We start from the raw sequence: 27,124 nt of genomic DNA, 5'->3' as shown, positions 1-27,124 counted from the left end.
CAGGGAGGAGGTGGAGAAGAGTAATAGTTTACACAGATTTTCTGTCTCATACCAAACTGGCACGACATGGTGACAGCTTTAACAAATATGGAGAAAACATATTTTTTATTAGTTATATAGTGTCATGTTATATATTTTGCACGCTGCCTAGATGACTGTTACTCGTGGGGAGAGACCTTTCAGTAAAACTAATAGAAAAAATTTAAGCAACCTATTTGCATACTGTATGCAGTATGCAAATAGGTTGCATACTATTTGCATATTCATGGGCAGTAAATATTGTGCTAGTATCAGTATTGAACCAAAGAAAGCAAGGCAGTTGCAAGCCTTTAAAATTATTACGCTTTTCATGGGTCAAGAAATTGTAACACTAGCTGCACAGGGGGCCCCAATCTAATTTTTAATCATGGGGCCCGAGATTCCTGGCTGCGCCCCTGTGTATTATTCACTTATGTTGTGTCATGTTATACATACTGTAAACTGTATGTACTTCCTTGAATACACCTCTACACCGCTCATACGAATTACGTATTATTTATCACCATAACTAATTATGTTTTTCATTAGTGTAGAATCTCAGAAAACCTCATAACAACCGATTTATGCTACTCTTCCCTTGTTTTCTTTCACTAAGCTCGCCATGCTGCACCACTTTGTTTGAACAGCTTAGCAGGCACACAAAGCACTGGTTCCAAAATAATGTTGTAGCCTCCATTATTCTTCAGTGCTTCAGAGAAGAAAAGGTGATGCTGAAGATTTTTAGTTGGTTGCTGTCTGCAACTTTACCATAGATCTCAAAATATATTCTCCTTCATCAGTGTGTGATGCAGTGTCAGACTCCCACTGTGGAAAAGAAATGTTTCAAAAATCATATCGCACAACAATGTAAAAACGGTGAAATAAATTAAAGAGCAGAATGTTAGGACAAAGCTTTAACTGCACCAACTTCAAATCCGAAGATCAAGATCACTTGAGGCAGCCATCTTAAGTTATCTATAGTCTTGTTACCTTTACATACAGAGAATAAGTTTAAATTTTATTTTATGCTAGAATTTAGTAAATTCCTTTTTTTAACAAGCTCTCATTAGAACTCCGTTTACAGATTTTTGTGATAATCAGAATAGTCATGAGTTCAATAAAAAAAATTATACAATTATACAAAAGTTACACTCTAATAGATGCCCCTTCTGTGTGGATTTTTTTAATAACATGGCTATCTTAAGGATTTCTCCCTATCATGAATAATATGGTTTCAATTATCTGTTACTCGACATTTGTTGATCATTAGCCACTCCCTTTTTGAATCTAAATGAGCCTTTTTCCATTGCCAAAGCTGGATTTTTAATTGTTTGGTAGTGTCCATAGATTACCACCAGCAACTTCAATTGAACCTTTTAATCAGTTATTATTTTATAAAATTTGGATTCTCACAGATTTGATATTCTTAATAGTCAAATAAATACTGGAGCCAGAACTATAACTTCACTTTAGTTATACATATTTTTTCAATGTATTGAAATGTGGAAAGTTTTTGAAAGGTTGTGTCTGTGACTCAAATGATGAATAAAAGTAAACCTGATGACAGACATTCAGGCGCTGATAAAAGTGGAAATTGTGTTTCTTAACTTTGTTGACAGAACAGGAGCAGAGACATTTTGCTTTCTGACAGAGAGGGATAATTTGATGAGAGTGGAGCTTGAGGAATGAATCTCTCTTCGCAAACTGATGTTTTTGCAAACATCTTTTAAGAAGCTGTCTGAGCTGTCTTCTTAGTCTGTTGCCAAGCCACAGGGAGACTTTGTTGTCTTCCATTCGACACAAGATGCTACATTCATAGTCTTACCAATTAGCCATGAGTTGTGGTTCTTCACATATTTTAGTTTTAAACATCAGGCATCACGTTTAAAGGTGCTGAATTGGATAATGTTTGTAGCTGTTTTCGCAGCTGTAGCAGTCTGGATGGTTACTTTGTGAAAGAGCAAGAAATGTGCAACAGGCTAAAAAAATTATCTCTGCAAACCCCACACATCCTGGTTTCAAATTGTGTAAATGTATACCTGGAGATCGGTGCTACAAAGCGTTTTTTGCTGAAACCAACAGATTTTTCAGATTTTTTTTCAGACAGATTTTTCCCCATGCAGTTTCTGATGAACACAAAGAACACCTCACAAAAAGAGCAAAACAAGACCACAATATGTACACATTCTTCTTTCCTCTTGCAGATATATATCTATGAGATTTAAAAAGGGAAAAAGAGCAATGTGTACATGTTCTTCATGTTCTTGCAGTTGTAAAGTATGTAAAGTACTGCCAGCACTTGAAGATTGAAGTCATAGTCACATTTTGGGCCCACGGTCTTCGAACGGTGAATGTAAGCTAATATTAACCTTTTAGATTGACCCTGACCTCTACTGAAAATTTGTGAACTAAAAACTGGTTCTGTGCCAGGGAAACAGTTCAAATTAAGTCTGGTCAAATGTCCAACCAAAATTCTGTCTGAACCTTGTTGATGGAGACAAAACATGTATGTTTTCTGCACAGTTTGCCAACCAACATGCATTTAAAAATGACTGTAGTACATTATATTATCAGTCTATCTATAAAAATCCTAAAATGGTGGTATCTATTTCTGGCTGTCTTTGAGTGAGAAGTGGGACACAGGCTGCCAGTGCATTGCGTAGCAACACTGTTTTTCTTTAATATCTTTTAACGTTTTTAGAGGTCCTTATTTTATGGATTAACTTGAGAAAACTTGAGAAATACTTGAAATATTAAAATAAAAAAGTTTTTTTTTTCGCTCTCTCTACACTGTAGGGAGTAGAGCTGAACTGATGGTCTAACACTCACCACCATCTGAAGCACCACTTTACTTTGATGTTGATATAGACATGTTTTGTAAGTTTTGAGCTGTAGTCTACACCATCTTAAAAGGAAAACAAAAAAGGCTTTTCTTTGAATGTTATGTAAAAGAACAGTGCTGAAGTCCGGATATCTGCTCCACCAATGTGGTATTCAGGTGAAATGAAAGGATATCCTAATGGAGAGACAAGAGCTTAAGATATTCTGCTGCTGCGATGGAGTGGACATACAAGCACAAACACACATACATATACGCTCATACACATACACGCTCCTTAAATCCATTACGGCCTCAGACTTCAAAGCTCATATTGGTTTTTTCAGTATTCCCTGAAAATGGAGAGGGTTGCTGAATGTTTGCAGAGTAAATTCAATACCTCATGTAATGTGCACTGCTGCCTTTACTGCTATTCCTAAGTGCAAATGTCTCTCAATATTTCCCTGTCTGTGACTACCCAAAACTATGCCTGTGTATCTTTTTTCACCTGTGTTTATGTTTGGGAGCAGATTTCATGACCACCTTGTGTGCTTTTGTCTCCTGTTTTTCAGGTGGGATTTTCGAACAAACAGACGTACCTGCTTCACTTGTTAGTGCAGAAGAACTTGCCTTTAAATTTGCTGTGAATAATATCAACAGAAACAGGACTTTGTTGCCAAACACAACACTAACATACGACATACAGAGGATTAATATCTACGACAGCTTTGAGGCATCAAGAAAAGGTAAGTGATGTTACTTGAAGGACTTGTTAATGCAATGATATGAGCACTTCCTGCAGAAGCATTCAACTGCAAAAACTAAGAAATAAATTCGGGAGCATTACCTTATTTAAAGAAGAAAACTTTCTCCTTATAATGCAATGCAAAACTTGTTAAAAAAGAAAGAAAATCTTGTTTTAATGAAATTTAAAAACTCATTATACCAAAATATATCTCTCAATGAAACCAAAATGTAAACAGCAAAACCTCTTGGGATTTTTAGATGTAATCTTAAAGAAAGGGTCAGACAAAGGAGAGTTATGGTGATCCCCTCTTTGCCTTTTTGTAATAATAATAATGACATAATGCACCAGAATTTATTTACCACATCTGGTAGCGAGTCGCTCCCCGTAAATATTAATAAATAAGAATATCATTGAAATGTTGTTCATGTTGTGTACGGTATGCCTTTTAAGCTTGGTTGGAATGTGTTTGCATGTATTGCTGCTTCCCCCCACCAAAAAAAAGCACTTTAGTAAAGAGGAGTTTGGACCACTGAGTAACAGTCTAGAACTTTCTCTCATCGTCCCAACTAACTTTCATCTGATGTCTCTTGTTCAGGACTGGCTTAAGACAAGCAATGTGACAGTTAACACATTGCTTGTCTTTTTGGCTGACCATCATAACCCAGGGTGTAAATGGCTGTTTTCTGAACAACAATTGCTACCTTACTTTTGACTGCTTTGTTATGTCGTCATTTGTAAGTCATTTTTGATCAAAGCCCCCTGACAAATGCATTAGCAACAACATAAACAACTGTTAAGTCGGTGATTTTCCCTATGGTTGTGTTTGTCTGGAAGTTTTTATTTCAACTCTAGTTTAGAGGAACAACATCAGAGCCCCTTACGTGTACAGTTATTCTGAAATAAATAACTGTAACATTTGCATTTAAAATCTTGTATTAGATAATTTTTTTTGTTCTAGGTGCTGCCCAGCAAGTGTACCCATTATCAAGCTCTCATCTCTTTCCTTCCATTAGCTTGTGACCAGCTGTCGTTAGGTGTGGTTGCAATATTTGGGCCTTCACATAGCTCATCTTCAAATGCTGTGCAGTCCATCTGCAATGCACTGGAAGTGCCACACATCCAGGTGCGGTGGAAACATCACCCAATGGACAACAGGGACACTTTTTATGCCAATTTATACCCAGATTACTCATCATTAAGCTATGCCATTCTGGACCTCGTGCAGTATCTTAAATGGAAAACAGCCACTGTTGTATATGACGACAGCACAGGTGAGGAGACTACAAATAACTGCATACTTTTAAACACAAATTTATTTTTCTGTGCTCTAGTAAGTAACAGAAAAAGCTGTGCCTTTATTTGTGCTGTTTTCTGCAAGGTCTAATAAGGTTACAGGAGCTGATAATGGCCCCATCAAGGTATAACATTCGATTAAAGATCCGCCAGCTTCCTCTAGATACGGAGGATACGAGGCCTCTTCTAAAGGAAATGAAGAGAAGTCGGGAGTTCCGCATCATCTTTGACTGCAGTCACCACATGGCTGCACAAATTCTCAAACAGGTGAGTTCTAAACTCTTACAGACAACCTTGAGTATCAAACCAGAAGACTGGACAACCTTAGGTTCCCATCTAACCAGTTCCAGCTTCAGTCACCTCAGCTATGGTTCTAATGCTGTGAGATCTGTAACACATCAGCTGCACAGTTTGAAATGCACTGAAGAAGAGACTGTTCTCCTGTTCTCCAATGGAAAAACGGAATGGAGGCGTTCCGATGCTTAAGGGGATAAGAACAATATTTGATGCACTCATGCATTACCTTCCTGAAAGTATTAATGTCTCTTAAACATTTTCATATTTTGTCAAAAACTTCAATGTATTTCATGTGATAGACCTAGGTAAAGTAGTGCAATAATGTAGTGTGCAGTGAAAGCAGTGGATCCATGTTTTTTTTTTTTTTTTTTTTACAGTTATGGCTTAGACGGGTAACATTTATATATGTATTCAGCCAAAATGAACTGTAATACCATTAATTAAAATCTAGAGCCACAAATTGCCTTTAGAAATCACTTAATCATAAGCAGAGTCAAGCTGTGTATAAATTATTGTCAGCATTAAGACATCTGTTCTGTGCAGGTCTCTATTTTTTGTAGAGAATATTAATTAATTTTCTTATTTAAACAGAAACATCCAAGAAACATTAAAATTATACGCATGCACCATTATATTTGCCTCCTTTATATCTTAAGGTTCCAATTAGTCACAACCTGTTTGACTGTAGATCATATTTCCGTTTTGTGAATTTCATTGTTTTGATGCATTCTTTCACACAGTCTATGGATGCAAAGATGCACAGTGAAAATGGATCCATCCAAAAGCATATTTGCATATTCCAAACCTAGCACCATGTTATGCTTTCTTATTGAAACAGAACATAAATGTGATTTGATATAAATGTCAGTCAACAGGGAGCTGACAGCATTTTGCACTAAGTGATGAATGTGTAGGTGGCCTGATGTTTTATAGATGTCAAGAATAGGCTGTTAAATCCCCCTCCTTTCTACAGATTTCTGTCAACTTATATTAATATGCTTACCAAAGGCATCATTGCCAAAAAAGTTATTTAAATAGCTCAGTCCTCTATTGTTGCTGTGATAGAAGATGACATGATCGCTCCTAGCCAGAGCGCACATCTAATGCAAAGACGTCAGTGTCTTGTTCAGTGGAGTCGTGAGATAAAACTTTGAGGCAAAAAAGTTGCACCGTCAAGTTTCAGTTTCAATATGACATATTTTAATCAGTTTTATTTATCCAGAGGTTGTTTGTTTGCCATGGAACAATAACAATGATGATTCATTACAGCAATTGAATAGATGTTCAATAAAAAGATTACTGGAGTGACAATTAAATGTTCTAGCTGTAATGGTAATAGCAGCAAGCAACAGGTATGTTTTTTCTGATATTATTTTATGGGTTAAACTGGTTTCCATGGCAAAGGAAAACTTTTCCTTTGCCATGACATTTTGTGTAATTTTTCTCAATAAAGATGAAGCAACAGCAGCAATGAGAACAATCTTTTAGACAGGTACAACCCTCTGTTTGTCCCTCAGCCTTGAAAATGATATTGCTAAAGTAAGTAGCTCTAAAATACACTGCTGTCTGACAAAACATGGAGTTTCTATTTTTAGAATTTTTTGTACATAGGTCAGGGGTGTACAAAGTCAGTCCAGTTATTCAGTTTCGGGCAACCTCTATAAATTGTAGTCTCAGTTTCATGTCCGTTGCTGACAGGAGTAACACTCATTTTGGTCTTCTGCTGCAGTGAACCATCTGCTTCTAGATTTGACACGTTGGGCCTTCAGAGATGGTTTTCTTCATCCCTTGGTTGGAAGAAGTTGTTAATTAAGCCAGTATTGCTTTTCTATAATTTATACGTTACCTTGTACAAAGTAGTTTGTCCACTCTTCTAACTTCTAACATAATCAAAAAATTGTCATTTGCACATATGCTGGTCACTAGAAAGTTTTTAATTTATAGACTATCTCCATAAAGCCAAGAGATGTTTGTGCGTGAAAATCCCAGTAATTCCAACCAGCCTGTCTGCCACCAGCAACTGTGCCATATTCAAAATCTCTAAAATCCCATTTCTTATGAATGCTGTTGCTCTGTTTGAACTTCTGCATGTCATGTACGCCACATCTAGATGCCTTTTTGCTTTACATCCAGATTCCAAGGCAAAATAATAATAATTGTACTTCACTTTTAGTCTATGTATCATTCATGTTTGTCAGTATGAATCCCAAAATAATATGTTTTGCAGCACTACTGTCATGATCCGTGTTTCTGTGTGTTTATTTTTGAGTTATTTCTGTGTTTGTTGTTATCCTGTTTCCCTGAGTCTCTGTCTTTGCGTCTTCCCGTTGATTGTTTCCAGGTGTGTCTCGTTCCCTTGATTACCCCGCATGTATTTATGTCCACCTGTTGTCTCTGTCTCTTGTCGGGTCCTCGTCTAATGTCGTCGTTGTGTACCAGTCCGTTTCCCTGTGTTCTTTGTGCTCCCCGTTGTTCTGTACCTCGACTTTATCATTACATTTATCACCATCGTCATCCTGAGTCCTCCCTGCGTTCTTCCTCACCACCTCAACCACATCACCTTATGACAACTACAGAGTTAAATTATGTTAAAATACAGATCACCTCTCTGTCATGCTCTTGGATTTTCTTCTTGACATGCAATGATGCTTAACAAAATGAAAGGCAATTTTTTTTCTTAAAAATCTCATTGTGACTCAACATGCATCACTCAAATTATATTCTATTTCAGATTATGAAAATGACAATGATAGGGATGACTGTGCCTTATTTACAAAATAACTGCCTTTGTCCCATGGTTTCACTCTATTACTGATGAGAATATTTGAAAAATAATAAAAAATAAATAGATTATACGTTCTTTGAATCTGAATGGAGATATCTAATACTAATAACCTGACTGAATTAAATATATAAAACAAAGTTTCAATGTCAGGTATTTGGCTTGATGTCTGTAGTTGCAGAGGTGAATTTTCTCCACAGAGGCTTAACATCTCTTTTGCATAACCTTGAGTTTTGAGGGTTTTTTTTTTTTTCTTTTCATAACACATGGTACAGTAGAATGGAAAGCACAGACACGATGGTGGATGCAATGCCTTTGAGTGTAGATGGAGTGAAACAAGTTGCAGCGATGGAGTGTTTGGATATAATGCAAAGACTAGTAAGTCCTTGATTGAGACTCTTTTTTGTGTTGCGGTGGCATCAAATGCCCCAAACCACCAGTTTAAATACAAAGAAAATCATTAAAGACATGTTAGTAAATGGTAAATCAACAGTCTGCTTTTGGCTAAGAAACATTAGCAAGTGGTAGCGGAATCTTGCTTGCAAAACTATCATGATATGAGTCAATAATCTCATTAAAACAAATGTTTTCTCCATCACTGATGGCTCTTTTATTGGATCTTTGTGGGACTGCTTGTTGTAAGGATGCTGTTTGGGATAATGAACACTCTCAAATGACAAAATAATAATTTTCCCTGCCCCAGCTCATTTCATTCACACCTTTAATTCCATGTTTTTGTCTCTGTATCCTTCCAGGCCCAGACCATGGGCATGATGACAGAGTATTACCACTATATCTTCACCACTCTGGTAATGTACCATGCTTGTTAATGCAAATAGTCTCGTTTGTTCTCATCTCTTCTCCGCTAGAATTTTTCATGAATAGTGGCTAATTGCCAATGGAGTTTGGATCCAGTCCATAACATCAATTTTGTTTGACAAGTCGGAGGCACAATGGAGTCCCAGGTTTGCAGTGGTAAACACTGCTTCATAGGACTGTCAACAGCAGTCTTTGAAATTCCACAAAACGCCAGATTGAGATTCAAAATTGAATGTTTCATCATCGTAAACTGATGAAGATTAGACCTATTGCTTTGTGAATTAAATAAACAGTTAATGGGAAGTTTGGTAAAATGTGAAATTAATGCTTACAAATTATAGGTAACATTATGCTGCAAAGTTTACAGGTCAGACTACAAACATGTACAGTGGCTTTAAAAAGTACTCACCCCTTGAATGTTTTATCCTTTTATTTCTTTTACAAACCAAAAATCATGAAACAAAACTTGTTTTTCATGACAAAAGTAAAAGAAAAAAACACTATAGCTCAAGTGAAAGCGAATTTCTATGAAATAATAAGAATTAAATAAAAAATTTTATTATCTTCCTCTTTAAAGTGACTGACCAAATTCAACAGAGGTCCAGCCAATTGTTGATGGTACGCTAACAATGAATGGAATGGAAATTACCTGAATGCTTTTCAGTAGATTGTAGTATAAAGACACCTGTGTTTGAAACGTCCATTATCGGTTTAATAATGGTTACCATTACCACTGTTGAAGAAAACTCATATTAACAATGTTCTTTGGTCAGACAAGAACAAAGTTAAGCATTTTGTCAACCAGACACGATGCAAACAATAAACACTGAACATTACTATAAGCACACCATCCCCAATGTGAAGCATTGTGGTGGCAGCATCATGCTGTGGGGATGTTTTTTCTGTCACAGGCCCTGAAAGCTCTTGTAAAGGTGGAAGATAAAATAAATGCAACAAAATATAGAGAATTCCTTGCAGATGTCTTGTTTCATCTGTAAGAGAACATTTGACTTTAAGCAAGACAATCACCTGAAGCATTGGACTTGGGTTGCCCACGCAATTTGACAAAGGTGTAACACTTTTGGAAGAATGACGTGAAATTGCAATGGCAGATGTTCAAGTCTGATTGAAACCTGACTGTACAGACTCTGTTCAGTCACCACTGACTTGGAGGGGCTGAATATTTATGCAATCACTTATTTTAGGTTAAATTTTTTTTTTATTAAACTTTGTTGTTAATGATAATTTATAAAGCAATGAAAATGTAAAACATCCACATGGATGAGGGCTTTTTATGGACACTGTCTTATGATGAACTTCATAAAATCCTGGTACAAAGTCTAAAAATAGAAATGTCTACACAAACAAAAATTCCAGCCAGTTCATTTTTTATTTACTATTTTATTGCTAATAATGTAAACTACTTAAAATAACTGGCTTTATAGCAGTGACCTTCTCACCTTGTGTGATAGAATAAAAAAAAAAAATTAAAAAAAACTCAACACAAGTGTCCGTAGGGGGCTGCTTTTCTCCGTTACCCTGCCTAAATGGGAACCAGCAGATTGAACTGGAATACAAAGCAGCATGCTCTGTGCTGTTCCTTTCACCCTCTGTTACTGTCTTTGTCTCCTGACTCTCTTGAGCGCTCACACTCACTGTCTCTGCAGGCATGGCCAGACTGTTGTGATAATATGTTATGACACAGGGGTCCAGATATGATGTGTGTCATTTCTCACAGTTGACAGCGGAGCAATGACATTGTTATGTGGTGTGTCATGTTCATGTAGCATCTGTTTTGCTTTAATATGGAAATCTGAAGATTATTTATATTCTTGTATTGAGTTTTTGAGTATTCAGCAGCATTTTTATGCATTTGTTTTATTGCATTTTCCCAACTATATTTTTTGTACATAAGACATGGGTATCTTGATAGGATCAGTGTTATACCTATCTAAAACTCCAATATGCTGTCTTACTGATAGATATCCCATTAAGAAGATTATACCTGGCAACTTTATTTGATCCAAAGTAATGAATTCTTGCACCGTGTACATGGCAATACAATTTCCTCTCGATGGAGTTCACTGATGTCTATGTTTTATCTTCAGAGGTGAGGGAAGTGCCGACTTATTAGAGCGTGAAAAGGCAAAAGCACAGAGCTATGGGGGTAATAACTTCCTTGTCCTTTGAAATGAAACTGTCATAGCCCTTGTCTTGCCACAGCGAGCTAAGAACTTAGTTATGTTTTCCCCTACTGTATCACTTTTGCATTCTCTCAAAGCATCTTAAACTGCAGAAAAAAATTCTGTATAAGGCAAATGTAGGATCATGTTACGTATGTGTTTTGTGTTGCATGTGTGCGTGTGTGTGATACTTAGTTCTGATAAAAGTAAACTAGAACTTTTCATAAGTTTTTTTATTTGTCTGACTTTCTGTAATATGAAAAACAAGTACAGAACAAATCACCATTTGTAAATATTTGTAAATACAATTGTAAATACAAAGTAAGAGAGGATTGGACATGCTTTGCTATATTAAAAAAATAAAATTGAATTTGTATAGTCCAAAGATTTCCGTTAGTTTACTTTCCCAACTTCAAATCTATACCTCAGACATTTTCAGCAGTGGTAATCTGGGTTACTCTTTGCTTCATTTAGAAAGGACAAATTATTCTGCACGTTAAAAGAAGGAAAAAAGACAGCTTTATCAGAGGGTAACAATGGCCATTCTTTAGTGAATGTCTTACATGCTCTCCGTCCCCCGGCTCTTCCTCCACAGGGTGCTAATGAAATATCTATGTTCATCCAAATGTCTTTTCCAAGCCCCGCGGCCCAATTTCACATGACGTGTGTCAACTTGTGACTTCACACATCAGATACAATCGCTGCTCCAGACATTACAAAGGCTCAGACTGAATTCCTTTTTTTTTTTTTTTTTTTGAAGATGCCAAGGCAATGCAAGAGCGGAATATTAATATGATACAAAACAAATGATTTGTTTTGGTGTTTTCTTTAATTTTCCAAGCTACAAGCAAATAATTAATAATCTGCCAGCCTTTAAAAAAATGCCTTTTTTTTAAAAACCAATTAAAAAAAAAAAAAAAAGTGGTTGGGATGTTTATTGCTTGGGCTGTTTAGCCATTATTCATATAAATGTGACCATGTCAGGAAAAATCTTTTGAACTCTAGTGCTCTGTCTGATTTGATTTATAATGCAAAGTTTAAATTATTCTTTGTTCTGTCTTAAATAGATATTTCTCTGTTTTTATTTGATGCTGTCCAAATCTATCTCTATATGAGGACAAATGATACAGAGTATGTACTTCAAACACAAGATGTTCAGTAATGCCTGACTGCATAACAACCTTTCGTTTCTTTCTTTTGTTTCTCAAAAAGGACCTGATGGCTATTGATCTAGAGCCATATCGCTTTTGTGGTGTCAACATGACTGGCTTTCGCATCCTCAATGTGGACAACCCCCAGGTGGCATCTATTGTGGAGAAATGGTCAATGGAAAGACAAATTCCACCTAAACCAGATTCAGGCCTGCTGGAAGGCATCATGACGGTATAAATATAGAATTTTTAATTTATTTTTAAAACTACAAAATCAGAAACATATTCAGTTTGTTTTTCATATCAAATGATCATTTTTGTGACGTGAATAGTTCCAAGAGTAATCCAGTGCACAGTATGAATGCTGTTTTTCATGAACTATTTTGTAATATTCTTCAAGTTCCACACTTGAAATGCGGAATGGGCAAGTGTGATATTTTGATTTGTTTTAAAAGTAGTGCAGTCAGTATTGCACAACCATTGAAAATGGATTTTGTTTTATTTTATTTTGGCTTAGAGATCATTTATGTCACGAGAATTATCTGCACACCTATAGACTGAAGCAGAAATCATTATGAAAAATCACTTCAAATTGAAAATTGATTTAGAATGGAATTGTAACCCAAAACTTTAATCAAATCATGAAACACTAAAAGATTCCCACCTGTAAAAGAATGGGTACCTTCTGTGCCAGTATGTTTTTGACAAAAATTATAGTAACCTTTGCCTATTCAGACTTGACAGCGAAGACAAAATATAAGAAAATTACCAGCTGGGATAAACACAAGATACTCAAGATTTTAACTTTTTACTGAATGTGCGGGTTATTTAAAAATACCAATTCTTAATTTGTGATTTATTCTGAGAGTCTAATAAGATTTCATGCCAAATTCTGCTTCAAAGTCCAGTGTTTACCACTGACTGCTGTCACTTTACAGTAAAAACAAATTCAGACACACCATTACAGGGAAAACAGTCACAATCATACTTTCTAAAAGAATAACTAGCAATGCAATTTTGTTGTCTTTTTCATGAAAGTTTTTTGTCATATATTAGCAGATACCATAAAATGTGTTTATTCTTAGAATATGAAGTGTATCCATAAAGTATTCACAGTACTAACTTTTTCCACATTTTGCTATGTTACTGCTTGATTTTAAAATATAAATATAATTTAGTTGTACAGACTTTATAGGGATTTTTTTGTTGCTTGTAAGTCTGATTTACATTTGTGAAATCTGTATTCCATTAGCCTGGACAGATCGTCAAATCAAAGGAACTATATATATATAATTTTTATTGGTTGCCAGTGTCACCTCTTGAGACAAATATCACATGAAAATGCTATTCACTTCTTCTTATAAAAAGGGTTGCATTTGCAGCAATCTAAAAGCAGAGCAGCTCTCATTCATTTCTACACCCAACAGTTGAAGCAATTAAATGCCACTCTCCTGTTTAAATTGTAACCTTGCCAAATTTACCAGACAGATAAATGTCCCTGTATTTGGCTTGTGGTGTGCGTTAATTTCCACCCATAATAGTGTCTGTGTTGAAATGGATTTTCGGTGTTATGTCAGTGTGAAAACTATTGTCTATAGCCGCCAGCTGAAATAATGTTCACCCCTTATTCCAGACAGATGCAGCTCTGACCTATGATGCTGTCCACATTGTGTCCGTCTCATACCAGCACGCTCCACAGATGACTGTGAACTCACTGCAGTGCCACCGACATAAACCCTGGAGATTCGGAGGCCGCTTCATGAGTTTCATCAAAGAGGTGATGGGTCACCTTTGGCCTGCTGCTGTTTTACTCTCAGTTATTTATGTTGAAACACACTGAGTGGTTAACCAGAGAACAGAAGTGGAAGCCTAGTAACTGTGTCTTATTTAGATCTCTAGCTAAATATGTCAGACCTGCTACCAAGAGAAGCTAAGCTTGACTCACACATCAAAGCAGTTTTTTGTCAGCTTCATCATTTCTCTCTACTCATAACCTATTTTTCAGGATAAAAGATGCCATAACCTTTTGGAGGCACATGTTGTATAATTGCCTTTTATCACATTCAACATAAGCATCTGACAGTGCCTCAGACAAAATGACAAATCAGAGATGTGCCGAGTTGCTTCAGTTTGTATCTGGAAGTTTAAATAAGAAAATAATTTGTCATATTTCTTTTTTTTTTTCTTTTGTATGTTGTTCAGAGATTTTACAAATAGTAGGGATTCTGTTTAGTTGTTTTTAAACGAAATCATTAACCTGTAAGACAGAATGCACTCTCTGGATTGTAATTTACCATAAGAATTATTCATTTTGTCAGAGAAAATTACTGACAACCTTTCCCATCCAGTGTTGACAGAAACAGCTCTGTGATGCACATGCTATCAGAATTTGCAGCCAGCATTGCAAGTGCTATTTACTCAGTAACAGCATCTAGACTGATAAGTGTCATTGTTCATTGTTACTCAGATTCGTACTAACCCTGACTAGGGGAAAATGAACCGTTTGAATTTTTGTTGCATCTCTTGTGCAGATAAGTGTTTGTGTAGTTCATCTTTTGACTTGTGTAAAAATACAAACCTAGTTACTGCATTGCTTGTACCTAAATAATAGAATGAAGAATAAAATGTACAAATATTTAAACTTTAGCTCAGACTGATATTTAGACGATTGGTAAACAGAAGGAGAATCAAGGCTAAAACATGTTTATCTTTTCCTTGCTCTATCAAAGCTTGTGAAGCTTTGATAGAAAGCGAAGGTGAGGTGTATATTTTGAACAGACACAGCTTGTGGGTTTTTCAAGAATTTCCTTTTACCAGCTGATATCTTTGACAGAGATAAGCCTGATAGTTTTGTATGGTATCCCTGGCTCAATAACTTCACATACGTTCAAGCAATATATTGCTTGAAATTGGCATAGCCCAAATCCTCTGCTCACTCCAGTGAATATGAAGCAAAGTATCATTTGTGTCTGACCTGCAAAAATACCTAAGGTGGGATGATTCAAGTCATTTCTGCTTTTCATCCAGCCTCTGTTCTCAAGATAACAGCCCCTTTGCACACATGTTCAAGATTTTTCTGAGGTCTGTGAATTACACAAAAAGAAACCTGTTAGGATTTTAGAAGGTATTTGTGATTTTGGTACACTTCACCACAGCCTTTGAGGTATTTGCAGTCGTGCACGCTGATGTTTTATATTTGTGTGCTAAAACAGCCTACCTTTGTCAGTTCACAGAGAGACTAATTTTACTCTTGGTGATATGAAATATTATGTTCCGACTTGCAGTAATGAGGGTTTTTTCTTTGCTTAAACCACATCTAAGGACATAGAATGTGTATATAACATAAAAGATTACAAGGATTTTGCACTAATTAAATAACCTTGTATTTTACATACAGTGGATTCACAAAGCCTTTGCAAAACAAATGTGTGCTTCAAAGTGCAAAATCCAAGCAAATAGCTGCACAAATTTGTATATATCTTTGCTCATTATTTCCAGGGTAAGAAAAGCATCAGATTCCTAAAGACCAGCCTCAATAGTAATAAGCAGTAACTACAAATTATTGTTAAAGTTAGAGTCCACATTTTACTTCAAAAAAGAAAAGGCAAGAACATGACAGGGTAGAATTGATTGATTCTTGAATTGCTTGTGCTTGCTTTGATTTGTCAAAAAGTGTGTTAAATTCTGCTAATCTTCAATTGGATTACAAAATTCTACACTTATTTAACTTTGAAAGAGAAAATGCCTCGCATTTACATCGACTCTGAAACAAGTATATTTTTTGCAAAACTAACTCTTCTGCTTTTGCGTTGGACTGACCTCCTGCACCAGCTGCACCCCACATCTCAGCAGCAATGGCTGCTGGGGAAAGGCTGCAGCCCTGCAAGCATAATCGGGTGTAGATATTAGATGGATGGAGCAAAACCTTCCACTTATAAAACACTGTCTGGGTGAAATGACAACAGTCTGCGTTGGTTGGCACAAAATGGCAATATGCAATTTGTAAAAGAGTTCCAATGTTGGAATAAAGTTAATCAAATTGAGTAGATAACTGCAGCAAATGAAGTAGGAATAGCACAATATGTGAATCAGTACTATAAGTATTCTATATATTAACCTCCACATATTAATACTTACTTAATAAAATATTACTTTTAAAAGACTGTTAGAGCTGCAGAGGCAATCCTCTATTTTCAGCCAAAAGACAAGCCAGAAATGTATTATTTGCATAACATTTACATGCTTGTACAACAATGTCTGGTGTTTATTTGTTCCAATTAGACTAAGTAAACATCAAAGTATTGTTGGCCAATTTTTCTTTCCCAATTATATTGGAAAAGAGTAGCAAATCCTGATAAAGGTTAAACAAATGCTAAACATCTAGTGTTTGGTAATAAAACATTAACTCACCACTGATTTACACTTGCTTCAAGATCAGAGGCTGACATGTTCTGAAGGTTGAATTGGCCCTCCGGATGTGATACGGCTGAGGCATAGTATATGTCATTTTCTGAATTAAAGCTGTTTGAACATGCCTCCCACCTCGGTGGCAATAGGCCAGAGGGAATGAGGTATGGGAGGATTTTGAAAAATAGAGTGTCACAGATTTCTCCTTGAAGGTTCAATCTTTGCACAACAAGTTCTTGCAAGCTGGAGGCTGGACAGCTAGCTGGTTGTGAGGTTGTCACAGAATGGGTTTTAAATATTAGTAAAGTGCAATAGGTTGACACACGGTGATTGATTGCCTTATTGTGTGAAGACCTGTTAAACATCCAGTGTGCACATCAGAGACTGCGACAGGATGAGAGTGACATCGATGCCTAATTAGAAATCTCTGTTTTTTCTATGCAGAAGCGTTAATTTATACACATTCTTTAGTTAGTATAGCATTTAAAAATGAAAATGCTAATTCAGGGGCAACGTCATCAGCTGTTAGTATCATAGAAGCTTACAGATGGCTTACATTTGAGAGGATCAGGTAAGTGGCATGCTGTTGTGGCTGCACCTGCAGTCATTTCTGGAGGGTGCCAGTATCAAGGAATCATAATAGGGGGCAGTCGTAGTTTTTCTCCTTCGGGTGGAATCAAGCAAAAGAAGATGGTTGTTAATTAACTACGTAGTCTGGAGGGAAAATGTGTCGGAGGCGTTGAGATGTAAAATGTAATTAAAAAAAGGGAATGCAGCTTGTATAGTTGTGTTTTTGCTTTTGGTCTGTGTATGTGTGGGAGTGAATTTATTTTCAGCAGGAAGATAAAGTGCACTTTTTTTTTGGCAGGAAGTATATTTCTTTTTATGTGTTTGGGCTATCAGAGTATTTGCTAAACATAAAGAATACAAAATAAATTAAAGAACAGAAACAATGTTTAAAATTTACATTCAGGCAAGGCTTTTGCAATTTACGCAACAAGCAAATATATTCTGTTATTCCACCTCCTAATGACATTGCAGCAAGAACGATAGAAAGATGGATGGATGGATCACTCAAGCTTCCATATGAAAAATAAATCTGCTGCAGTGCTAATATAATTGAAATGTTCTTTATTAATATGCAACATTTTCATGTTTCAGTCTCACTGGGATGGTTTGACTGGAAGGTTGTCCTTCAACAAGACGACTGGGTTACGTACAGACTTTGACTTGGACATCGTCAGTCTGAAGGAGGATGGACTTGAAAAGGTGAGTTTGTTTCACCAAACTGGGCTCTGCTGAAGGTTCCTTCCTGTTAAAGGAAAGCTGTTCCTTTCCACTGAGGCCGGATGCTTACGCAGGATGGGGGATATAGCTGCAAAGTCAGTGAGTGAATACAATCGGCTTTTACTACATCCTTTGCAAATTATATTTCATTATTTGAAACAATAAAGTATGTATGCAATCCAATTTGAATCCGTCTATAGAAGTAGATTGAGGATATATTTATTAAGATAAATGTAGATGTTAGTCTTGAGATTGCAGCTATAGAAAACATTTTCTTCAGATTCTGTTTCACATCTTTTGATATTAATCACAGATATTTTTTAAAATACTGAAATATTAATGTTGAAGTGTCATTTGGCTTTTTTATTAAGAGGAGTATTGGGAGTTAAAACACAAGCATAAGTTAGTAGATAGTAAAATAAATTGTTTGGGTTACACAATTGTGTGTTAGTAGCAGAATCTCTAAGTGATAATTTGAGGTAATGCTTAAATGGTGTTTGGCACTAAACTGAATAAGTACATTTTACAAAAAGATAAAAACAACATCTACCAGGGCAAAATTGTAGAAAGTATTTTATTATACTGGAGGGCAACTACAACAGCTATTATCTGCTAAGTGGCTTTCATACAGTGTGAATGAATAAAATAAGGATGAGTCCCATTATGACTTCTTCAAAAACTCCCTCAAGGCTTAGGACTCTACAGTATAATAGCAGAGACTTTTCAGCTTGTAACCCTCCAGAACAGAGCTTTGAAATGATTCTTCTCCTTTTCACTGGCGTCTTGTCCTGCGTGCAGCCATTTAAACTGAAGTGTTGCAAAAATTATTTGATGCCGTATTATTGTTGTGCTTTTGACAAATCCTTCACTCAGGCATGTTAGCGTTGATCCACAGCCTGCTGCAGATTGCTGGATTTTTTTTTTTTTTTTTCCTTGCATATCCACAGAATCGGCTTTAACTGGGTGAGCCTGTTAAGATGTGGACTTTTTTTATTCCCAACTAATCCCTTGTAATTGAATATTAGCCTAAGTTTATGAACAGGTTCTCAGTGTGTCACTTTTGGTAGACGAGAGCATGCCCAAGATGGTGAATTAAGTGTAATGCTCTTTGTGTATTTGCATGAGAAAATAACTTTTGAATCAACTAATTCATGCTAATCATGTTAAATGAATTGAACTAATTGTAATTCGGTGCTATTAGAAGGAGTTTTGCAAAGCGGAAAACATCCTGATATTTTTAAATTCTCTCCTGGAGTCCTCTCCGGTTTTGTGAGACAAGCTGTAACTAATGTGGTTTTCAAATTAGAGCATATGCCTCTCCCTGGATTAGCCAGGGAGGACATTAACAGGCACTTTTCATGCTTTTGTGTGCTCTTGTGTCTGTGTGTGTTGGATGGTGAGCGTCTTTAAATGGATTCACCTCAAGCACAAATCCCAGTGAATATTAAAAGCTCAGAGTGTAGCAATAGAGGAAACAGAGGAGGGCTTGGTGGAAAGCTTGAGTTGCAAACAGAGATTGCTATAGACAGCCACAGGACTATTTGTGCTAATGATATGTTCCAGAGTGCGTTTCTACAATGTGCTGAGATATTTGCCTTAAGGCTTCTTGCATGTGTAACTTCTTTTTATTTGCTCAAATCACTTTGCTTATCTCACTGACACTGCAGAGAAAAATTACTCGCACAATGGAATCCAAGCTCCAATTTTTCTCCTTCTGTATTCTTTTCAAATTAGCTGTAAGGTTTAAAATAAGCACTGTGTTTGGTAGTGTCCTACTCAACATTTAGTTTTTTTTTTTTTTTTTTTTTTTTTCATTCATTGTTACATATTGTTAAAACTGAGAGCACTAATAATATAATTGCAAATTAGGTAATATGGTGTTTTTAGTAGTTCATCAGCATTTTCATGATCATCTCAGGCAAATAACGATACCCTTCGAAGAATGTTATCATTGTGTGGTTTACCCAACATGTTTTTTTTTTTGTTTTTTTTTTCCTATCAATGTATATTCTTGACTACCCATACTTTGCAGAGCACCTTAGCCTGCTGATAAAAGGTGACACAGCCAATCATCTAATGCTGCTGGAGATGTGTTCAACCTGGCACTAATGCGGGAAACAGTTGGCGGGGGAGTCTGTGGAGGTCATAGCTCGCCAACAGACACAGAACACTTAGCTTGCACACTTTTCATCTTCCACAGGTGGGGAAGTGGAGTGCGTCAGGAGGTCTTAACATCACGGAAGTGCCGAAGCGAAAAGGGATGAACATCACTGATTCTCTGTCTAACCGTTCTCTTGTCATCACCACCATTCTGGTAGGTCACCATGTCTTCCAACTTTTCTTACTGATGATGTGCTAGGAATCAGGTTTAATGCAATTAACATATTTAGTTTTCTTAAAAAAAAAATCCACTTCAAAAACATTTTTTAATACATTGTATTGCCATAATTAAAGTAACAACTGCTTTTGCAAACAAGCAAGCTTTAGTGATTAATATTCCATTACGATATAGACTGCAACATGTTTAATCTTCTAGGAAAGCTTTCCACATGCTTTTGGAAGGATCACTTTTAAGGGAGCACTTGAGCTCAGGCAAAAGCATTAGACAAGATAGCCTGGATGAGAATCTATGCTCTAATTCATCCCTATCATTTTTTTTTTTGCATTTAAACAATAAACTCATTCATCCATCTGCTTATGGACTTTACTTTATGCACTGGTGCAAAATTATTTCAGAACTGGAATAGGGTGATCCCAATTATCTCCCCACATTTTTGAGAGCATGAAATTGCTAAAAATGTTATTGTGTGCTTCATCATAAAGAGCTTCTGTCACTGGAACGAAGGAGCCTATCCCATACCCTGAAAAAATGTACGCTTGGTATAATAAAGTCTGACAAGTACCACTTTCCTGGCGGCTTCCAAACCAAGACTCGTCGGTTTGATTACCAGACAGAGAAGAGTGATTTCTCATTCCTGAGTTGATTGATGCATAGCGTTGTGTTTACACGTCTACATCTTACAATTTGCATTGCTCTTGATGAAGTAAAGTTTGCATGAAGTTGCAATGCCATGAAAACCCATTTCTTGCGCTTCTCCCCTCATCGCTCCTTAGCTAATCTAAGGGCCATGTAAAGGGCCTCTGCAGGGTGTTATGCACTCTGTTCACTTTATTACCTACATTTATGTTGGTCTCTGTAAACCTGATAGATGGTTGTTCGTGAAAATCCTAGTAAAACACTTTGACTGGAGGAAACGTCCATTTCTCATGCAACTTCACTTAAATCATTTTGTCCTACCTCATTCTGATGCTCTGTTTGAACTTTAGCAAATTGTCATCAGCTATATTCTAGATGTCTAAATGATTTGAGTCTTAACCAGGGAATGCTTTTACTGTTTTGTCTGATTGAGGAAAAAATAAGCCAAATGTTTGTCTATTATCATCAGAGGGTAATATTTTTTTGCTGAATTGTGTGTTGTAGCAACTTGGCTCACTGGACATTTAAGCTTTGGAAGTGGAGATCAGGAAGAAAACAGCACAAATGGAGCAAGTGAGACTATAAACTAGCGTTAATTACACGTTCAGACAAAAAGACCTAGAAATGCCTCTTTTAGACCCACATTGCCATTTACTTGCCGTTGTTTGTCCTTAGCTCTGTCACTGCCTGTTGGTGTCTGTGGAGGAGCTATCACAGAGGTGAAGGCACAGGCCTTCCCCTGCACACCCCTTAAAGTTACAATGATAAACACTGTTATTATGCCTATATTGAGCCACAAAGCTATAATTATGACACGCAGGATTGTGGTAAGGAATAATTATTGCCTATCAGGTGCTATCTATATTAATTCTGTCTCAGAATGGAGAAAATGAACAAGGATTTAAGTGGTCTAATGTTGAACCACGATACAGAACCAGTCACTGATTTTATGCCATTGTGGTGTTAAGTAGCTTTTATTTTCTGTCTTCTTAAATATATAATTTTTGGATCTGACAAGCCTTCTTCATTTGCAGTTTCTTCAGGAATCATTAGTTTAGGAACATAAAACTTTCAAACTGTTAAGAAGAGCTTATATTTTAATATCAATCTCCCCTCGTAGTGTAATGAAATTGCATCACACTGATTCTCAGTGATGCATGAGCAAGACATCTGACAGCTTTATACTGATAACTTCGCAGTAGAGATTAGGGCACTTAATGTGTTTTTCCTCTTACAATAATTGTTTGCACTCCATTGCCTGTAATGTCTATTTGCAAGCCTGCCTTCCTCCTCTTTTTGTTGTGCACGCTCATGCTGCGACTGGAAGGGTTGAGCTGGTATAAAGACTTTGATTTGAGTCCAAACCTTGGGGAATTCCATAAACGGGAAGGCTAGAAACAGATGGTAATGGCCTTCTCGTTAAACATGCAAACTTTTTGATCAAGTTAATTGGACAAGTTAAGCGAAGTTTTTGGCCAAGCATTTTGCTATTTAAATGCATTGTCATCAAGTATTCATGTCTCGTTTATTTAAGAGGCAGTTTTGTGTCTATAATATCCAAACAGATTTGGATATTATAGGAACAGTCAAATACATTTTGTTAGCACTCAGTGGGAAAAATTTGAGAACCTGTGTACCCTTCTTCATTTTTGCAAACATTTTATTTGTTCAATTTCTGTACCAGATTCATTAAGAATATTTTTGTATTTACATGCAGGAGCCAATAGGCCCATCTTAGATGGACGATTTCTCAGACAAAAAAAGTCATATCTTCTTTGCATGGATCATTTCTGGGAGTTTTATTTATTAACCTATTAATGTGAAGCATTTCTTGTCCCTCAATCTTGAAATGGCGATACTGTATTAAAAAATGTGGCACATTTTTTAAAAACATTAAATTTAATACATTTAATTTAACAAAATAAAATAAATAACATAATAAAAACTGCAAAAAATCAAGCACAGCTGACTAAAAAAGAAGACCTTTTGTGATGATTCTATTTTATTTTAGATCAATAGCTCAACTGGTTTCTGAATTTTCAGTATGTCAAGTTATCTGCTTTGGGTGTAATACATATTAACAAATATGGGTTGGGTGTCCCCTAGTATTTCACTAACTCTTGACTCTCCAATAACTGATAATTTTTTGATTGTCATACTGTAAGTGCTATGGTCGCCAGTTTTCTCCTTTGTGTCTCCCTCTTTTTTTCTTTTGAACCTCTCTCTCCCACTGACAAAACACAATGGCAAGGGGTCACCTTCACAAGAGAATTAATTACTCAGCTTCTGAGCTCAGTTAGTAAATTATACAATGGCAGTTGGGTGTAATAAATTGTAGTTTATTTTTGCATAAATGGACCGACATGTTTTTAAATGCACATCAGTACTTTGCGAGTCTATCTGGCAGGGAAATAGTAACAAGCACCAAATAAAGGAAATAATTTATGAGCAATTCAGATTCAGTCATTGTCTCTGCGGGCAACAGTGCCGTTGCTGTCCTTTGGAGGATGTTGACAATTTATGAAGGCACCATCGTGTTCATGTTCCTTTTCACTTTTGCTTTCCATCCGTAATCAGACAAATTGTGATCAGTCGGGTGGATTATCGCCGGCCTCTAAAGACTGTTGGGTAGCTGAACAGAAAATGTTACTTTCATATATAATGTTGAGTTATTTTGATATTAAATATTGAAAAACTAATCACTGAATTACGTAGCTCCAAGTATATTTATTTCTCATGCAAATAATATCTATTTGATATTCTGGTCTTTATAGAGTAATAAGAGGATTGCTTGTACCAGTCACTGATTTTATGCCAGTGACTGGTTGGGGTTTGTGCTCAAACAGCTAGTTTGCAATTACTACTTATTATCTTAACAACATTACCTGCCTGTTTTTTTTCCCTGAGTGTGTCTTTTTTTGTACACTGTAAAAAACGGACAGCCCCTTTTGGTTAAATGCACTTATTTTGTTTGTTAAATGCCATTTGCCATCATGAGTCTTTTTAACACATAATTTAAGTTTATGCGTTTTCCAGTATTTTGCTCATGGTTCTTTTTTTTTTACGCTTGTCAGCACTGATTTAACTCATATCTGAAAGCTGATTTTCCTCATAGTTTTAAGGCAGATGTGAACTTTTGTTTCTTGGTTAAGGGACTTTGTCACAGTTTATTACAGCGTCTGCCTGCGATGTATCCACCAGCTAAATAAGTTAATATCCATCAATATGCTTAGTTTGTATAGGCCTAATGTAGCTTAGCATTTGGTTATTTCATGTTTCTGTATGTGGAAAAACTTCACTCTCCTTTCATATTTTAAGTCTCTGTAGCTGCACACTGAACTTGAATCTGCTGTCACTATCTGTTAAGTGCTACAGCGACTCGTCAGCTCAGATCGCTTTTCTTCAATTAGGTGCATGTGCTGAAACAAATTGAAAAAGCTGACCTCACCAATGCTTCTCATTTGATCTTTTGGGTCCGTGCAGGAGGAGCCATATGTCATGCTTAAGAAGTCTGACAAGGCACTGGTTGGGAACGACCGTTTTGAAGGATTCTGCATCGACTTGCTGAAAGAGCTCGCCAAAATCCTGGGCTTCACGTATGAGATCCGCCTGGTGCCTGATGGAAAATACGGCTCACAGGATGACAAGGGACAGTGGAATGGCATGATTAGGGAACTTATAGAACATGTAAGTCTTGCTTTGTATCATATTTTTTTTTTATTTCCCCCTCTGGCTTCAGCTGATGAGATAATGACTAAAAAAAATTACCTGATGCTTTACATAATGGGGATAAAATAAACCTGCCAGCATCTGCAAGCCTCACTAATTAACACCATAACTGTGTTTGAAATGTTCACACAAGTATTCACTCACTATAGTGATGATGAATATGAGTAGTCAGATGTTTTTGCATTTCAAAGACTGCCTGGGTGCTGCGGTAGTACAAGAATTTCCAGTTATATTTTATACAAATAAGCGCAAGTGGGACAAAACAAAATGCTTGAAAGCCATGGTAAGCCAAGTTCCATTCCAGATTGTGCATATAGTAAAGAAAGATGGTTTAAGGTCCCTTGCAGTTCAAAACAAATCTTTTAGAAATAAAATCTTCTAATATTACTTTTTTGTCACGGGTGAGGGGCAGAGTAAGGTGTCATTGTTACATTTCAGAATTCAAATAAATAAAAACTTTTCAAATCTCTTACACCAAACAACTGTTTTCAATCAGGATGTCCTGATCAATAATGTTAATAAAATCAACTCAAAATGCTACGCTATAAGAAAGACAACACTTATTTTGTCAGTACTGCATTGTCAGCATTATTAATGTTATTTTATCCTACTCACCTCAAAGAATATGATCCAGACACTTTATTCTCAATCTGTTTACCTTGACAGTGACATATATTTTCTCCTATCCAATTTTTATGCGTTAAAGGTCACAATTCTTTCACTGTTACACTGTTAGTCTAGCAGTGTAAAACTGCTAGACTAACACTAGCATGATTTGTCTCTGTTTTGATATGACTCATTGATTATTTGTGTCGCAGCTTGTTTCATGTTAATTATGGCCGAGAAAGTTCTCTTGCTTCATCAACTCAGCTTTTTGGTTTGAACGTTGCAGACATTAATGACACGTGCTTTAGCTGCTTCTTCTCCAGTTCTCCAGCCTTTAGTGGGTGTTGTTTTACACTTTTGTACATTTTTTACACTTGTAAAACCTTGTGTTGTTTTTAAACAGTGGATGCTTGTTAAGTGTTAAAACAGAAGTGTGAGTTCTTGAGCCACAATTTCTCTCAGGCCCAGTTAGAGCCACTCACTTTATGCCCAGACTGCTTATGAATATAGCCGTCATTATTATCTGTACAACATAGTTTTTATTAACTTTATCTGTTTCTACTCCTCAGGCGAGCTTAATTTTAAATACTCATTGATTTTTTTGTCTATGAACTAAGAAAGAACTTGTATTTAGAATATTATTGGAAGTCAGAATATTCCTTTTAACATTAGACACTATTCCTGTTTACTTTGTAGAACCATTTTGTGTCATTGCAGAATGTCCTGCCTTTCATCTGAATTGCAGGTTGTGTCCTCCATGGAGACAGTGATATAGTTATGATTGAGTACAAGTCAGGAAGAGCCTTCCAACCTGTCAGTTACATTTATGGCACAATTATGTCAAGGTTGCCTAAAAGTTATGAGTGTGCTGATGTCACTCGGTGAAACGCAACACTCGCCACAGCTGGATGACCAGGGGTCTGGAAGAAAGCGTGTGATGAAGCATATCTCGAAAGGATTTTTGCAAACACGTCGACCATCTTCTTCCCACAGGACAGTAGGTGATCGCAGCAGTCTCTGTCAAACTCAAAACCTTAGCAGCCATGAAACAGCCTTGCATTCAATTGGTGGTGGTTATTCTCTGCTGGCATTTCATAAGTGTCCCTGTCGGTGCACTCCCTTTGTCCTCAGCCCCATCAGGTCAGAGCTGTACTCAGCTGAAAACTTGTAATAGCGTAAGTGGCATTTAGTGCAGGGAATTGTGTGGCAGGAGTCAATGGCTTGGTGCTGAAAGGGTTGGAAAAGGTGGACTCCCACTGCAGCACTTTATTTTTACACGCAAGCTTTTTGCCAGATCCACGTTGATAACTATAACCTTTAAGGGAACAAATGGATTACCAGAGGCAGACAAGTCAGGCACAAACTGGAAATGCACAACGCCATAATTTAAAAGCACATATGCTTTTTGTCTTTGGTTTTTAAGTGAAATGGTCCTCGTTGCCATAGTGAAAAAGGTTACCGGTTTGTAGGCAAAGAAAACAGCTGTGGTACTAATAAATAGCTACTTATAACATAAGATTTAAATACTGTTTTGCAAAGAGATAGCGTCAGGTGATAGACACCTCTGTGCTGTGCATAAATTCTAATACAAGCTGTTAAAGGGCAAAACATTAGTAAGCATTAGCATCTAGAAGTTAAACAAGATATTTACATTAACTGCATGCAGACACAGCACATTTTCCTCTTTTTCTGATTACAAATTAACTGAATTAGGATTACAAAAAAGATTAATTGTCAAAGGCCACCATAAGTAAAGTTTTTTTCTGAGATTATTTCATAGTTTGTTTGTTTTTTTCTTTATAAACAGTTATTTACGACTGATAGAATTGCTTCTTAAACTGTATGATTGTGTCAAATGTTTTGAGTATAACACGAGTTGAAATACCTCAAAGTTTGGCCCATTCCTCCTCATAGATCCTAGTCAGCTTTCCAGGGCAACTTGCGATTGAGATCAGAGCAGTGGTGGGAAGTAACGAAGTACAAGTACTTCGTTACTGTACTTAAGTACA

General features: G+C 36.4%; 1 protein-coding gene across 2 annotated transcripts in view; it reads left to right on the top strand.

Moving 5' to 3' along the window:
* grik3 (glutamate ionotropic receptor kainate type subunit 3) overlaps window positions 1–27,124 on the top strand; it is a 149,568-nt gene that overhangs the window by 81,004 nt on the left and 41,440 nt on the right. The window contains exons 1-10 of one of the 2 annotated variants that reach the window (XM_015034673.1): window positions 2,832–2,895; window positions 3,409–3,582; window positions 4,598–4,855; window positions 4,963–5,144; window positions 8,712–8,765; window positions 12,171–12,341; window positions 13,743–13,886; window positions 17,678–17,785; window positions 20,004–20,117; window positions 24,264–24,467. In XM_015034673.1, the coding sequence (XP_014890159.1) occupies window positions 2,889–2,895; window positions 3,409–3,582; window positions 4,598–4,855; window positions 4,963–5,144; window positions 8,712–8,765; window positions 12,171–12,341; window positions 13,743–13,886; window positions 17,678–17,785; window positions 20,004–20,117; window positions 24,264–24,467 (1,416 nt within the window). In that variant the 5' untranslated portion in view covers window positions 2,832–2,888. Of the gene's footprint in view, window positions 1–2,831; window positions 2,896–3,408; window positions 3,583–4,597; window positions 4,856–4,962; window positions 5,145–8,711; window positions 8,766–12,170; window positions 12,342–13,742; window positions 13,887–17,677; window positions 17,786–20,003; window positions 20,118–24,263; window positions 24,468–27,124 lie in introns of those variants that run through there. The other variant, XM_015034672.1, reaches the window with a different exon arrangement.

Source organism: Poecilia latipinna, unplaced genomic scaffold, assembly GCF_001443285.1.
Source record: "Poecilia latipinna isolate Pla-1442-1.1 unplaced genomic scaffold, P_latipinna-1.0 Scaffold308, whole genome shotgun sequence".
Lineage (NCBI taxonomy): Eukaryota > Metazoa > Chordata > Actinopteri > Cyprinodontiformes > Poeciliidae > Poecilia > Poecilia latipinna.
The sequence above is the reverse complement of the archived record's forward strand: the minus strand, read 5'-3'. Positions and strand labels throughout refer to the sequence as shown.